The sequence below is a fragment of the Rattus rattus genome, chromosome 3 (assembly GCF_011064425.1).
Source record: "Rattus rattus isolate New Zealand chromosome 3, Rrattus_CSIRO_v1, whole genome shotgun sequence".
Taxonomy (NCBI): Eukaryota; Metazoa; Chordata; class Mammalia; order Rodentia; family Muridae; genus Rattus; species Rattus rattus.
This window is the reverse complement of record NC_046156.1, coordinates 156,339,747-156,352,804: the sequence shown is the minus strand read 5'-3', so window position 1 is coordinate 156,352,804 and position 13,058 is coordinate 156,339,747. Positions and strand designations below refer to the sequence as shown.

Sequence of the window (13,058 nt, the reverse complement as noted above, 5' to 3'; positions counted from 1 at the left end):
TTGGGTCTTTGTGTGGTTTAGGTATAAGTGTAATTGTGGCTTCATAGAAGGAATTCGGTAGAGCTCCATCTGTTTCAATTTTTGTGGAATAGTTTGGGTAGTATTGGTATGGGGTCTTCTATGAAGGTCTGATAGAATTCTGCACTGAACCCATCTGGACCTGGGCTCCTATTGGTTGGAAGACTTTTAATGACTGCTTCTATTTCTTTAGGAGTTATGTGGTTTTTTAAATGGTTTATTTGTTCCTGATTTAACTTCGGTACCTGGTATCTGTCTAGGAAATTGTCCATTTCCTCCTGATTTTCGAGTTTTGTTGAATATAGGCTTTTGTAGTGGGATCTGATGATTTTTTTAATTTTCTCTGATTCTGTTGTTATGTCTCCCTTTTCATTTCTAATTTGGTTAATTTGGACACACTCTCTGTGTCCTCTGGTTATTCTGGCTAAGAGTTTATCTATCTTGTTGATTTTCTCAAAGAACCAGCTTTTGGTTCTGTTGATTCTTTGTATAGTCCTTTTTGTTTCTACTTGGTTTATTTCAGCTCTGAGTTTGATTATTTCCTGCCTTCTCCTCCTCCTGGGTGTGTTTGCTTCTTTTTGCTGTAGAGCTTTTAGGTGTGCTGTCAAGCTGCTGATATGTAGTCTCTCATGTTTCTTTCTGCAGGCACAAAGAGCTGTGAGTTTTCCTCTTAACATAGCTTCCATTGTGTCCCATAAGTTTGGGTATGTTGTACCTCCATTTTCATTAAATTCTTTAATTTCTTTCTTTATTTCTTCCTTGACCAGGTTATCATTGAGTAGAGCATTGTTCAATTTCCATGTATATATGGTCATTCTTTCCTTATTGTTATTGAAGACCAGCATTAGACCATGATTGCCTGATAGGACACATGGGATTATTTCTATCTTTCTGTATCTGTTGAGGCCTGTTTTATGACCGATTATATGATCAATTTTGGAGAAAATACCATGAGGAGCTGAGAAGAAGGTATATCCTTTTGCTTTAGGATAGAATGTTCTATAAATATCTGTTAAGTCCATTTGGTTCATGACTTCTCTTAGTCTATGTCTCTGTTTAATTTCTGTTTCCATGATCTGTCCATTGATGAGAGTGGGGTGTTGAAATCTCCTACTATTATTGTGTGAAGTGGAATGTGTGTGCTTTGAGCTTTAATAAGGTTTCTTTTATGTATTTAGGTGCCCTTGTATTTGGAGCATAGATATTTAGGATTGAGAGTTCATCTTCCTGGATTTTTCCTTTGAGGAATATGAATTATCCTTTTTTATCTTTTTTGATGACTTTTGGTTGAAAATCTATTTGACTCGTTATTAGAATGGCTACTCCAGCCTGCTTCTTCAGACTATTTGCTTGGAAAGTTGTTTTCCAGGCTTTTCCTCTGAGGTAGTATCTGTCTTTGCATCTGAGGTGTGTTTCCTGTAGGCAGCAAAATGTTGGGTCCTCATTGCATATCCAGTTTGCTAATCTGTGTCTTTTTATTGGGGAGTTGAGTCCATTGATGTTGAGAGATATTAAGGAATAGTGATTGTTGCTTCCTGTTATATTCGTGATTGGATGTGAGATTATGTTTGTGTGCTCTTTGTTTTGTTACAAAATGATTAGTTTCTTGCTTTTTCGAGGGTGTACCTTTCCTCGTTGTGCTGGGCTTTACCATTTATTATCCTTTGTAGGGCTGGATTTGGAGAAAGTTATTGTGTAAATCTGCTTTTGCCATGGAATATCTTTGTTTCGCCATCTACGTTAATTGAGAGTTTTACTGGATACAGTAACCTGGGCTGGCATTTATGTTCTCTTAGGGTCTGTATGACCTTTGTCTAAGCTCTTCAGTCTTTTATGTTTCTGTGAAGAAGCCTGGTATAATTCTGATGGGTCTGCCTTTATATGTTACTTGACCATTTCCCCTTACTGCTTTCAATATTCTTTATTTTGTGCATTTGGTGTTTTGACTATTATGTGACAGGAGGAGTTTCTTTTCTGGTCCAATCTATTTGGAGTTCTGTAGGCTTCTTGTATGTTTATGAGCATCTCTTTCTTTAGGTTAGGGAAGTTTTCTTCTATGATTTTGTTGAAGATATTTACTGGTCCTTTGATTTGGGTGTCTTCACTCTCTTTTATACCTATTATCCTTAGGGTTGATCTTCTCATTGTTTCCTGGGTTTCCTGTATGTTTTGGGCCAGTAGCTTTTCCGTTTTACATTATCTTTGCCGGCTGTGTCGATGATTTCTATGGAATCTTCTGCTCCTGAGATTCTCTCTTCTATCTCTTGTATTCTGTTGATGATGCTTGTATCTGTGGCTCCTTGTCTCTTCCTTTGGTTTTCTATATCCAGGGTTGTCTCCCTTTGTGCTTTCTTTATTGCTTCTATTTCCATTTTTATATATTTGGTTGTGAGCCTAGCCTTTAACGACTGAGACATCTCTCCAGCCCCTATTTCCATTTTTAATTTCTTCACTTGTTTGATTGTGTTCTCCTGTAATTCTTTCAGGGATTTTTGCATTTCCTTTCTATAGGCTTCTGCTTGTTTATTTGTGTTTTCCTGCATTTCTCTAAGGGAGTTCTTTATGTCTTTCTTGAAGTCCGCCATCATCATGATCAAATGTGGTTTTAAATCTAGATCTTGCTTTTCTGATGTGTTTGGATATTCAGTGTTTGCTTTGGCGGGAGAATTGGGATGTGATGATGCCATGTAGTCTTGGTTTCTGATTCTTGGGTTCCTGCACTTGCCTCTTGCCATCATGTTTTCTCTGGTGTTACCTTGTTCTGCTATTTCTGACAGTGGTTAGACTGTTCTATAGGCCTTTGTGTCAGGAGTGCTGTAGACCTGTTTTCCTGTTCACTTTCAGCCAGGTATGCGAACAGAGTGTTCTGCTTTCAGGCATGTAGTCGTTCCTGTCTACTGGTTTTCAGCTGTTTCTGTGGGCATGTGTCCTGAGTCCACCAGGCAGGTCACTTGCAGCGGAAAAGTTGGTCTTACCTCTGGTCTTGAGCCTTGGGTCGTTTCTCAGAGCTGAGTTTCAGCTCTCCATGAGGGCAGCAACCAGAAGGGCCTGCCCCGCCTTTGTTCGGGACCCTGTGCACAGGGGGCCCAGATGGCACCAGGCGTTTTCCTCTAGAGTCAGAAATGTGGGCAGAGAGTAGTCTCCTCTGGCTTCCCAGGTGTGTCTGCCCCTCTGAAAGTCTAGATCTCCCTCCCACAGGATTTGGGTGCAGGGAGCTGTTTGACCAGGTCCCTTAGGTGAATTTCATGTTAAAGTTAAGTGAATGGAATGCATAAAGAATAATATTAAATTCCAACAATTGCTCATGGAAAGCAGTTGTTTGAAAAGTCACAAACATGGAATCTCATCAAAAACCCTCCTCAATTTTCCCTTTTTTTCTGGTTCTTCTCAAGGTCAAGTTCCTATAGGCCACCCCTCCCTGCTCTAACTTTACAGAAAGCTGTAGAAGCCTACAACTCACTGTATGCCCATCTATACTTTGCAGAAATAATCAATATATATTTGATAATATTCTCAAGGGAACTGCTAAATACCCATTCCATTTTCTTTTCTTAGCAAACTATGACTGGATACCCAACAGAGATGGATCACAAAACCCAGGTCCTTTTAAGCATTAAGTGTCTGAGAGTGTAAATATATATGTAATATATATATGTGTGTGTGTGTGTGTGTGTGTGTGTGTGTGTGTGTAATTAGTGTCTCAAATACATTAATAAATTGTACTTAAGACTGGATGCACTTGGGCCTTATTCTGAAAACTGGCTGTTTCAAAGTCCTTAACAGGATTCAGGAGGCCTGAGAAACCACAGTGAGAGAGGTATCTCAGTATGCTTCACTTCAGATTTGAGTGGTTCACCTAACACAGAATGAATAAAGAAACCAGTCAACTGAAGCAGATAGCCAGGCATGTACATCTGCTTTCACATGTGGAATGTGCTTTCTTCCTTAATTCTTCTGACCAGTTTTATACATGAATACTTGCCACATATCTTTTTAGAAATAGAAAATCCTTGAGGATTTATTTATTTTCGTCTTCTGTATACACATATTTTGCCTGAACATATATTTGTACATCATGTGTGTTCCTGGTTCCTTCAGAGCTAGAAGAGGGTAGGCACTGGATCCCATGAAAGCAGAGTTACACATGGTTATAAGACACCATGTGGGGGCTGGGAACCAACCCAGGTCCTCTGAAAACCATGTAATTGCTCTTAACAAGTGAGCAGTCTCTCGGGGGCCATGCTCCATAGTTCCTGTGAAAGTATATCTATAAATTGGGAAAGGCCGTTGAAATAAATCTCCATTATGAAAAGGATTTCAAAAGAGAGAAGCCTAGACTTTTTTTTTCTTAATCAGAATTATTTTTCTGATGGCCTCTATTTTCTCTGAGACAAACCAAACAAATATACATAGTCAGCACATTTTTCTACCCTGTACTTGGAGAGATAATTGCAGAAACCTTACTTCAGAAAAAGTCATAAGCCAAAAATATAGCCATCAAAGACATAAGAAGATCATCTTATTCTGATAAATAGTTCTATTCTGGACATATCATTTATGGTATGTTTAAATAAAATAATTAAAAGTTAACATGTATGCCCAACAAGTTCATAGAAAATCATCTTGTGAAAATATTAAGTCATGGTGATGATGATGATGATGATGATAATGATGATTGATGATTTAGAGAAGGATACAGTTTATTCCTGTATAATTGTTGGTGTTGATCTCTGAATTTGCTCCAAGACCTTTGGTATTGGGAAAAAAACTTAACATAGTGCACACTTCAAAGTTTGGTTACTTACTTTATCCAAAAGCAACAACTGGTGGATGCAGAAAATGGGGCTAAGAAACCTGAACCTCAAGGAAGCTTATTAGCATGTGCCAATCTTCCTCAGTCTACCCACATGCTATGAGCCATTATCACGCACGCAGTGTCACAGTTACAGTGTCTTCAAGATTGACATATATCTCCTAGTTAACAACAATCTAGAAGCTGAAACTCTTCTCAGACAACTTTCATGCATTTCTTAAGATAAAGTGTCATGTTAATTCAATATTTACTTCTTAACACTTAACATGCATGAGACTACACTGTCTGTCATTCTACTTGGTTTCTTACTTTATGTCACTGATTTCGTGTTTTTACTATTATATCTCTACACAGCTCTCTTTCTCAGAAGATTTGTTTATTATTGCATGTGACTTAAAATAATAGAATAAGTTATAGCAACATTCATTTCCTTTTATATCTGAGCTGTTTGGTTTTTTTTTTAATTAGGACAGGGTCTTACTGTGTAGAGCTGGTTGGTCAGCAATACAGCAACATTCCTGCATTTGTCTCCCACATGCTATGATTGAAGATGTCCACCACCACACAGCTCCTTAATTTTTTTATATTTCTTGGGATGTTATTTTTGATTCCAGAGTTCAGAGGGTACCTCTTTATAGGTGTGTCCCTGAACAAATAACAGAGCAGAGATATACAGGTGCAGCAGAAGCTGAAATGGTTCACTAGGAAAGGATACACTCCCAAGGGAGAAGGCAGTCAAAGAAAAGGGGTTTAGCATCTCAGGGGCCTCATTGCACAGAGAGTGTCTACATTATCAGAGCAGGAGCTTTGGGGCTTATTTGCACATTTTTTTCTGTGTATGTTCTGTCAACAGGTAGCTCTACATACAGCTACATGCTACTTATTTCCCAAGGGAATGTGTTATATTATTATAGACCATGGAATAATCTGAAAAAGTGTAGCATAGTTTTAGCTGACTGCAATGTGAGGAAAGGGGTGTGGTCACCTCCCTCTTTACTGACATTTTAAAATGTGCTTTTTAAAGCTTTGTTTGTGATCCTCCAGATCTCACATTCCACAAGGCTCTCCTGCAGCCCTGAACGCCACTGTGGTTTTCATTGTCAAAATTATAGCATCTCCAGAACTTCATCTTTTTCCTCCTGAAGAATGACTTTGTACTGTGAATAGTAATGTGGGATGAAGTAGGATGGAGGCCTCAGAATAAAGCTCTTAAAATAAGTTCAATGCTGCTTACATGGAATTAGACAATGTGCTTTGTGCTTGGTGACCACAAAAAGAGCTATTTGCAACTATCCCAGTCATACATTTTTCCAAAATTAGTTCCCACTGTTACTTATCACAACACACAAAATTATCAAGTGGACCCATGCCCCGTTCCTATTCATACCACTGTAAAAAAATGTTGCTTTTCTGTCTTTGGAGGAATAAAAAAAGCAGCTGAACAATTTGTTTATGACCATATGATTACCTGTCATATCTTAACAATGATTTGATCTTAATTTATCAGGCAATTCGATATGGTGGGAGGACAAGATTCAGGTTGAACGCTGAATACTCTCCAAACTGACAGCATGTTCCCTGAAGATCCCCTTTGTGGAGGTGGTAGTGTTGATGGTGATTATTGGGGGCAGGGGAGAACATGGTACTAAATCAATGAATCTTTGCCTTTAACAAATTAAATCAGATTAAGACAAAGAAAGACACATATTTCTATGAGCAGTCATCTTCCTTTCTATCAGAAACAGTGATAGATAGCAGAAAGCAGAATGCAAATCCCACCCTCCGATTCCTCTGTAAACCAGCTGATAGGTGACCAAAAGTATACCCTGGAAGAAAGACAGCATCTTCAACAAATAGTTGTGCAAAGTTGAATGTCCACATGCAGAAGAATTAAATAAAATGTGTATTATCGCAGTGCCCAAAAACTAGATCCAAGTTGATCAAAGACCTCAGTTTGAAAGCTGAAATAATAAAACTGCTGTCTTAGTCAGGGTTTCTATTCCTGCACAAACATCATAACCAGGCAGGAATTCATGCGAGGCCACTTGAGGGATATTACTTACTGGCTTGCACCCCTTGGTGGCTCAGTTTGCTTTCTTATAGAACCCAAGACTACCAATCCAGGAATGGCACCACCCACAGGGGAGCCACTTGATCACTAATTGAGAAAATGTGCTACAGCTGGATCTCCTAGAGGTATTCTTCAAGGGAGGCTTCTTTCTCTGTGAAAATTCCAGCTTGTGTCAAGTTGACACACAAAACCAACCAGTACAACTGCTAATGGAATATAGGTAATACCCTACAGGATGTAAGTACTGGAAAACGTTCTCTGAACACAAATTCATTTGCTAAAGAATTAGAACCAAAACTTGACAACTGGAGCCTCATAACAATGCAAAAGCTTCTGCACAGCAAATGATTCATCAAATCAGTAAAGAAACCCACAGCATAAGAGAGAATCTTTGCTAGATATACGCTTGACTAAGCATTAATATCCAGAATTTTCAAAGCTCAAAAGATAGTCAAGTGAATAATTGACTGAATTAATAAGTGGGTGAGGGAATCTAAGCAGAGAGTCGTCAATAGAAGAAATAAAAATGGTTAAGAAATACTTTAAAAAGTGTTCATTATCCTTAGATATTGAGGAAATGTATCATTGAGGGTTCATTTCACCACCAGAGTAGCTAAGCTCAACAAGACAACTGACAACAAATGCTGGAGAGGTTGTTGAGAAACAGGAACCCTCATTTAGGTAGGGATGAAAATCATTGTTGTCCCTCAGAAAATCAGAATGTCAAATTCTCACAAACAAAATAAATATCTACCATATGCCCCAGCTATACCACGCCTTCATATATGCCCAAAGGACTAGACATTCCATTTCACAGATAGTCTCACAGCAATGTTCATAGGTACTCTATTCCTAATATCCTGGAAATACAAGCAACGTAAATGTCCTTCAGCAGATCAATGGATAAGGAAATGAGATACAAAGACACAATGAAATACTTTCCAACTGTAAAGAAAAATGAGATCATGAAGTTGACAGATAAATAAATAAACCTACAAAAGATCATATTGAAGGAAATAACTCTGGCCCAGAAAGACAAATGCCACATGTTTTTACTGTTTGTTGTTCCCAGCTCCAAATCCTCACATGTGAGGGTACAACATAAAGTAACCATAGAAAACAGAGGGTTTGCTGAAAGAGGAATATCAGAATGTGGGTAATATGAACTGGGAACCAGAGTAACAGGGAAGAGGCTCCAAGCGAGGAGGAGGATGGGAGGGCAACACAAAAGAAGGATGAACAAAGAACAAAAAAACCACAAAAGCTGTTTAGCAAAGCCTCAAAGAATCCTATTACTTTATACTTGCCAAAAATTATATACAGCACACATAAGCTTATATGTATAAATACACATGAAAGAGAGAGAGACAGAAAGACAATGACACACAGAGAGGGGAGAGAGAGAGAGAGGGAGGAGAGGGAGGGAGAGGGAGAGGGAGAGGGGAGGGGAGGGAGAGGGAGAAAGAGAGGAGAGAATGCACCCACTTGGGCTAACAATGCTTTCCACAAGTACCGTAGACTAACAAAATCCCAGTACCGGCATGAGAAACCCTCCTTTTGGATGATTGTTCATGGCAATACAAATGACTTCCAAAACAAATATAAATTATTGCTGTACCTATTGTTTGCCTTTCTGCAGCTGAGGGCAGGATATTATTGCTAAAGACACTGAACACGTAGGTCATAGGACATGACTGAGCTGGATCTGGCCTGAAATCCTCTTTCCTGTAGTTTAAATTCTAAATAGCTTTCATTCTGAATAGTTTCACTGTTCATTTCCTGGCTCAGCAGGAAAAGAAGGGCAGGTTTATCTTATGTATTTTGCATACTTCTATTCGTCTACAGGATCATTTGTTCCAATGTCTGTCTTTACCTTGATTTTAGTCGGTAACTAGGGTTGGTAATTTATTACCCATCTTTCCCATCTTCCATGGCTCTTTATCTAAACAGACATAGCCTCAGTTATGTCCAAGCCAGAACCAATTATTTCACTCTTATCAAAATCTGCTTTAGAACCTGCTAAAATAGAACTGGATTGCCACTGGGGTCTTGCCCCTCTGTGACAAACTCCTGTTCTGCAATGATGTCTATCTCACAGCTGTCTTCACAGCAGTCCTAGGTTGAGAACACTTTCGGAAATGCGGCCGATTCAAAATGTCAGATGAAAGAAATGGAAATGATGTCCACATTTACTGCTAAAAAGCAAATTAAAGGAAAGTAAAGCTTCATGAAACACAGATACTTCTTCCAAACCAAGAATAACATTTTTGTTGTAGGTAAATTGATTATCTATACATAACTTCCGGTGACCAAGTTTACAGACTCAGAGAAGTTAGGTGTTGGATTTACTTCCTATCTCTGCCTTTGTGCTCAGTGTGGGAGCTTGAATGATCGGGTCGCTGTCCTTGGTCCTGAGCACCACTTTCTCTCCCCAGTGCTATTGGTGGGTTCTTGCTACGCTCACATCAGCCCACAACTTCTGAGTTCTTACATCCAGAAAAGTTCTTAACATTGATGAAAATAAGTTCATGTGGTTGTATATAAACATTTCTGGCCCAAACTGCAGTAAAAATTTTCCTTCTCGAAATGCCTTGAGCTCTCTTCTCCAGCCGAACAAGATGCCCAAAGGAAAGAAGGCCAAAGGGAAGAAGTTGGCCCCAGGCCCCGCCATCAACAAGAAACAGGAGGCCAAAAAGGTAGTCAAACCTTTGTTTGGGAAAAGGCCCAAGAACTTCAGCATTGGGCAGGACATCCAGCCCGAAGGAGATCTAACACGATTCGTCAAATGGCTCAGTTACATCAGGCTGCAGAGCCAAAGAGCCATCCTCTATAAGCGGCTCAAAGTACCTCCTACCGTTAACCAGTTCACCCAGGCCCTGGACAGGCAGACAGCGACTCAGCTGCTTAAGCTCGCCCACAAGTACAGGCCAGAGACAAAGCAGGAGAAGAAGCAAAGTCTCCTGGCCCATGCTGAGAAGAAAGCTCCTGGCAAAGGGGACGTCCCAACTGAGAGACTGCCTGTCCTCCGAGCAGGGGTCAACACAGTCGCCACCTTGGTGGAGAACAAGAAGGTTCAGCTGGTAGTGATTGCCCATGATGTGGACCCCATTGAGCTGGTGGTTTTCCTGCCTACGCTTTGTCGAAAGATGGTGGTGCCCTACTCTATCACCAAGGGAAAGGCCAGGCTGGGGCTCCTGGTCCACAGGAAGACATGCACCACTGTTGCCTTCACACAGGTTAACTCGGAGGACAAGGGTGCTCTGGCTAAGCTGGTGGAAGCTATTAGGACCAATTATAATGAAATATGTCGAGATCCACCGCCACTGGGGAGGCAACGTCCCGGGTCCTAAGTCTGTGGCTCACATTGCCAAACTGGAAAAGGCAAAGGCTAAAGAACCACTACTAAACTGGGTTAAATGTACACTAAATTTTCTGATCATAAATATAATTACAAAATTTAAAAAAAGAAATGCCTTGAATCTAAGGTTTATTATGTGTGCTGAGAGAAGTAGTGGCATAATTTGGAAACTGTAACAAATAAATAGATGTGTAAAAGTTAACTCTCTTAGTCTTCCAAATAACAATGTAGATTGAAATGATCCAAAGATTTCCTAGTATTCCTGAAGAAAATAAGAGAAAGAAAAATAAAGCTCACATATTTCACTTTAAATAGTAATGCTACCCAACAAGGTTGGCTTTAAGATTAAAGTTGGCTAAGTTTGTAACGTCAACTATTGAGTCACTACCCCAGCTCTGTGAAACTGTTTTGTGGAATATTAAGCTATTAAGCTATTAATATGAGTTCTGTGGACATGTTCTCCCTCTCTGATATTGATCAGTTATGTGATCTTGAGATGTTCCTTGATCACCTTCATCTTAGTTGCATTTTTCTGCAAAGTGAGCACAATATTGATAACTCACAAGATTGTTGTAAGATCCAGTGTAGTCATTCATAAGTGATTTCTGCCAGACCCATCAACTTTACTAACCCTAATCATATTCCATCTTTTATTGCTGGTATTTACATCATTACTTTCCACTGGGCATCTTATTCTACTGAGAAACCTACCCATTACCTAGTGTTGATCTTCCTCACAGGCCATATTCTTTGAACTTTGGTGTCTGCATACCCTGTTTGTGACAGCAACCAGCTCTAGTCAAATGATACATCAGCCATATTGGAACATGAGAATGAACTACTTTTTAAAAGTTTCCTACATATAAATGACACTAAGTATCAACAATTACTAGGCTGAACTGGTATTCACGCACAAATTCAATCTCTCTCTCTCTCTCTCTCTCTCTCTCTCTCTCTCTCTCTCTCTCTCTCTCTCTCCTATCAGCAACTCCAGTTAATAAACCTATATCAGTGTATATCAGTGTTCCTCCCAGTATACATAAGCACTTCCTTCACAAAATCTACGTTAGGCACACCTTCATGTAACAGTGCTGAGTCAAGCTGACTCTGGGCCCATCTGACATAATTGACTCTATTTCTCTTTCTCTTAGTGTAACTCAGAGTCCCTAAGACTGGCCTAGTCAGAGACAAGGTCTCACTATAGCAATAGCAATTTTGAATAAAACTTATAATCCTCCTGCCTCATCTCCTTGAATTATGAGTATATAAACACTATCATAATCTAGAATGATAGAATTATATAGCCTGGAACATATAAGCAATACATGCTATCAAAGCCTATTCTCCAACCTAGAAAGACAATAATGTATAAGAATTAAATAATTACCTAGAATGATAACGTAATAGTACCTTCAAATAAAACTGTGTGATGGTTATGCTTTGGAGGAAGGTATTGCTAAACTTTTAAATTCTTCGTACATGAGAGTTGATATTTGAGACTGCTGGAGATCCGACTGCACGAGCTCACTGTTGGACTGTATAAGGAATCTGCTTGCTCTCTAAGCTCACCTACCATTACCCCAGCTTGAGCTGAACATACTCGAATAGCATTGGAGATGCATGTAATTAACCAAGCTTCAAACTGGTGTTTTTCTGGGTTCTGTATTTACCTTTGTATCTGTAGTCTCCCATTAAAGAAATTCATATTTATCTCAAGAAACTAGAATACTCCAATATCAAAACCTGAAAAAAACACACAAAAAGGTTATGCCTTGAGGAGATATTTGTTTAAAGTCCCTCAATTCTTTATTTATACCAGTATAATTTTTCTACCTCCAAACATATAAAATACTAAAGATAATCAGATATGTCATGATTATTATTTAATTTCTCAGTATTTGTATTTTTTATATTTAAGGAGATAAATATTAAAAACTCACCATGATATCCGGAACCGAGATATTTCATAATTTAAATGTTTTATTCATTTAATTTTTCAGATTATATTTTCAGTCAGTCTCCTTCAAAATTATGGTTTGAGCTTTGGCCTTCCTTCGCACTGTTTGATATCACTACAGCAATACCTTTCTTTATCAATAAGTATGAAAATGACCCCTTTTATGGAGACTGGGGAAAAAAAACCACTAGCACACAGACAATTCTTAAGTAATGTTTTTCAGTGGCTAAGTGGTAGAACCAATGTGCATTCATGTATACAGGAGGCAGAGCCATGGGGTGTGAATAATTAGAACCAGCAGGGACCACAGCCCCTGCAAACCTTCTGCTCTCTGCTGAGCCAAGTGGCTCTTAGGACTCAGTCCCTGGAGCAGGTGGGTGGATGGGCCGGCCGAGACATAGTGAGTCAGTGGGGAAGGAAAGATTCAGATCCCTGGGAAGGAACATAAAAGTACGTAGAACAGATGCTCACACAGATGGAGGACTAGGGGACAGTATTTGAAGCTTTACTAAGTTTCTTGGCACAAAAAAATAATTGAGCAAAAATCCAGAAAGGAGCAACAGAGGAAGTGTGACACCTCGGAAAGCAGCACAAAATCCGCTCAGAACAGGTAAATTGCAAGTCTCTCTCTAGTGCTAAAACTCGATTACTTTACACAAGTAATCTCTTTTTACTAATTTATGGCAGAGAACATCCAGGTATGTTGGTTACTACAGAGAAGGAGTGAGGTACCAAGCTGCAAAATAACCGTCTGTACTAAGATGCGGGTATAGGTTGGACAGTAACTTCGCTTTCCTCTTCACCTGTACGAGGTTTTGCATTCAATTTTAAAGGTTGAAAG

At 39.2% G+C, this 13,058-nt stretch overlaps 1 protein-coding gene across 1 annotated transcript; it reads left to right on the top strand.

The window, feature by feature from the left end:
• Positions 1–9,520: 9,520 nt before the first annotated feature.
• LOC116897073 (60S ribosomal protein L7a-like) lies at positions 9,521–10,252 on the top strand. The gene has a single exon (XM_032898699.1). The coding sequence runs from the start codon at positions 9,521–9,523 to the stop codon at positions 10,250–10,252; it is 732 nt and encodes a 243-aa protein (XP_032754590.1).
• The last annotated feature ends 2,806 nt before the right edge of the window (positions 10,253–13,058 follow it).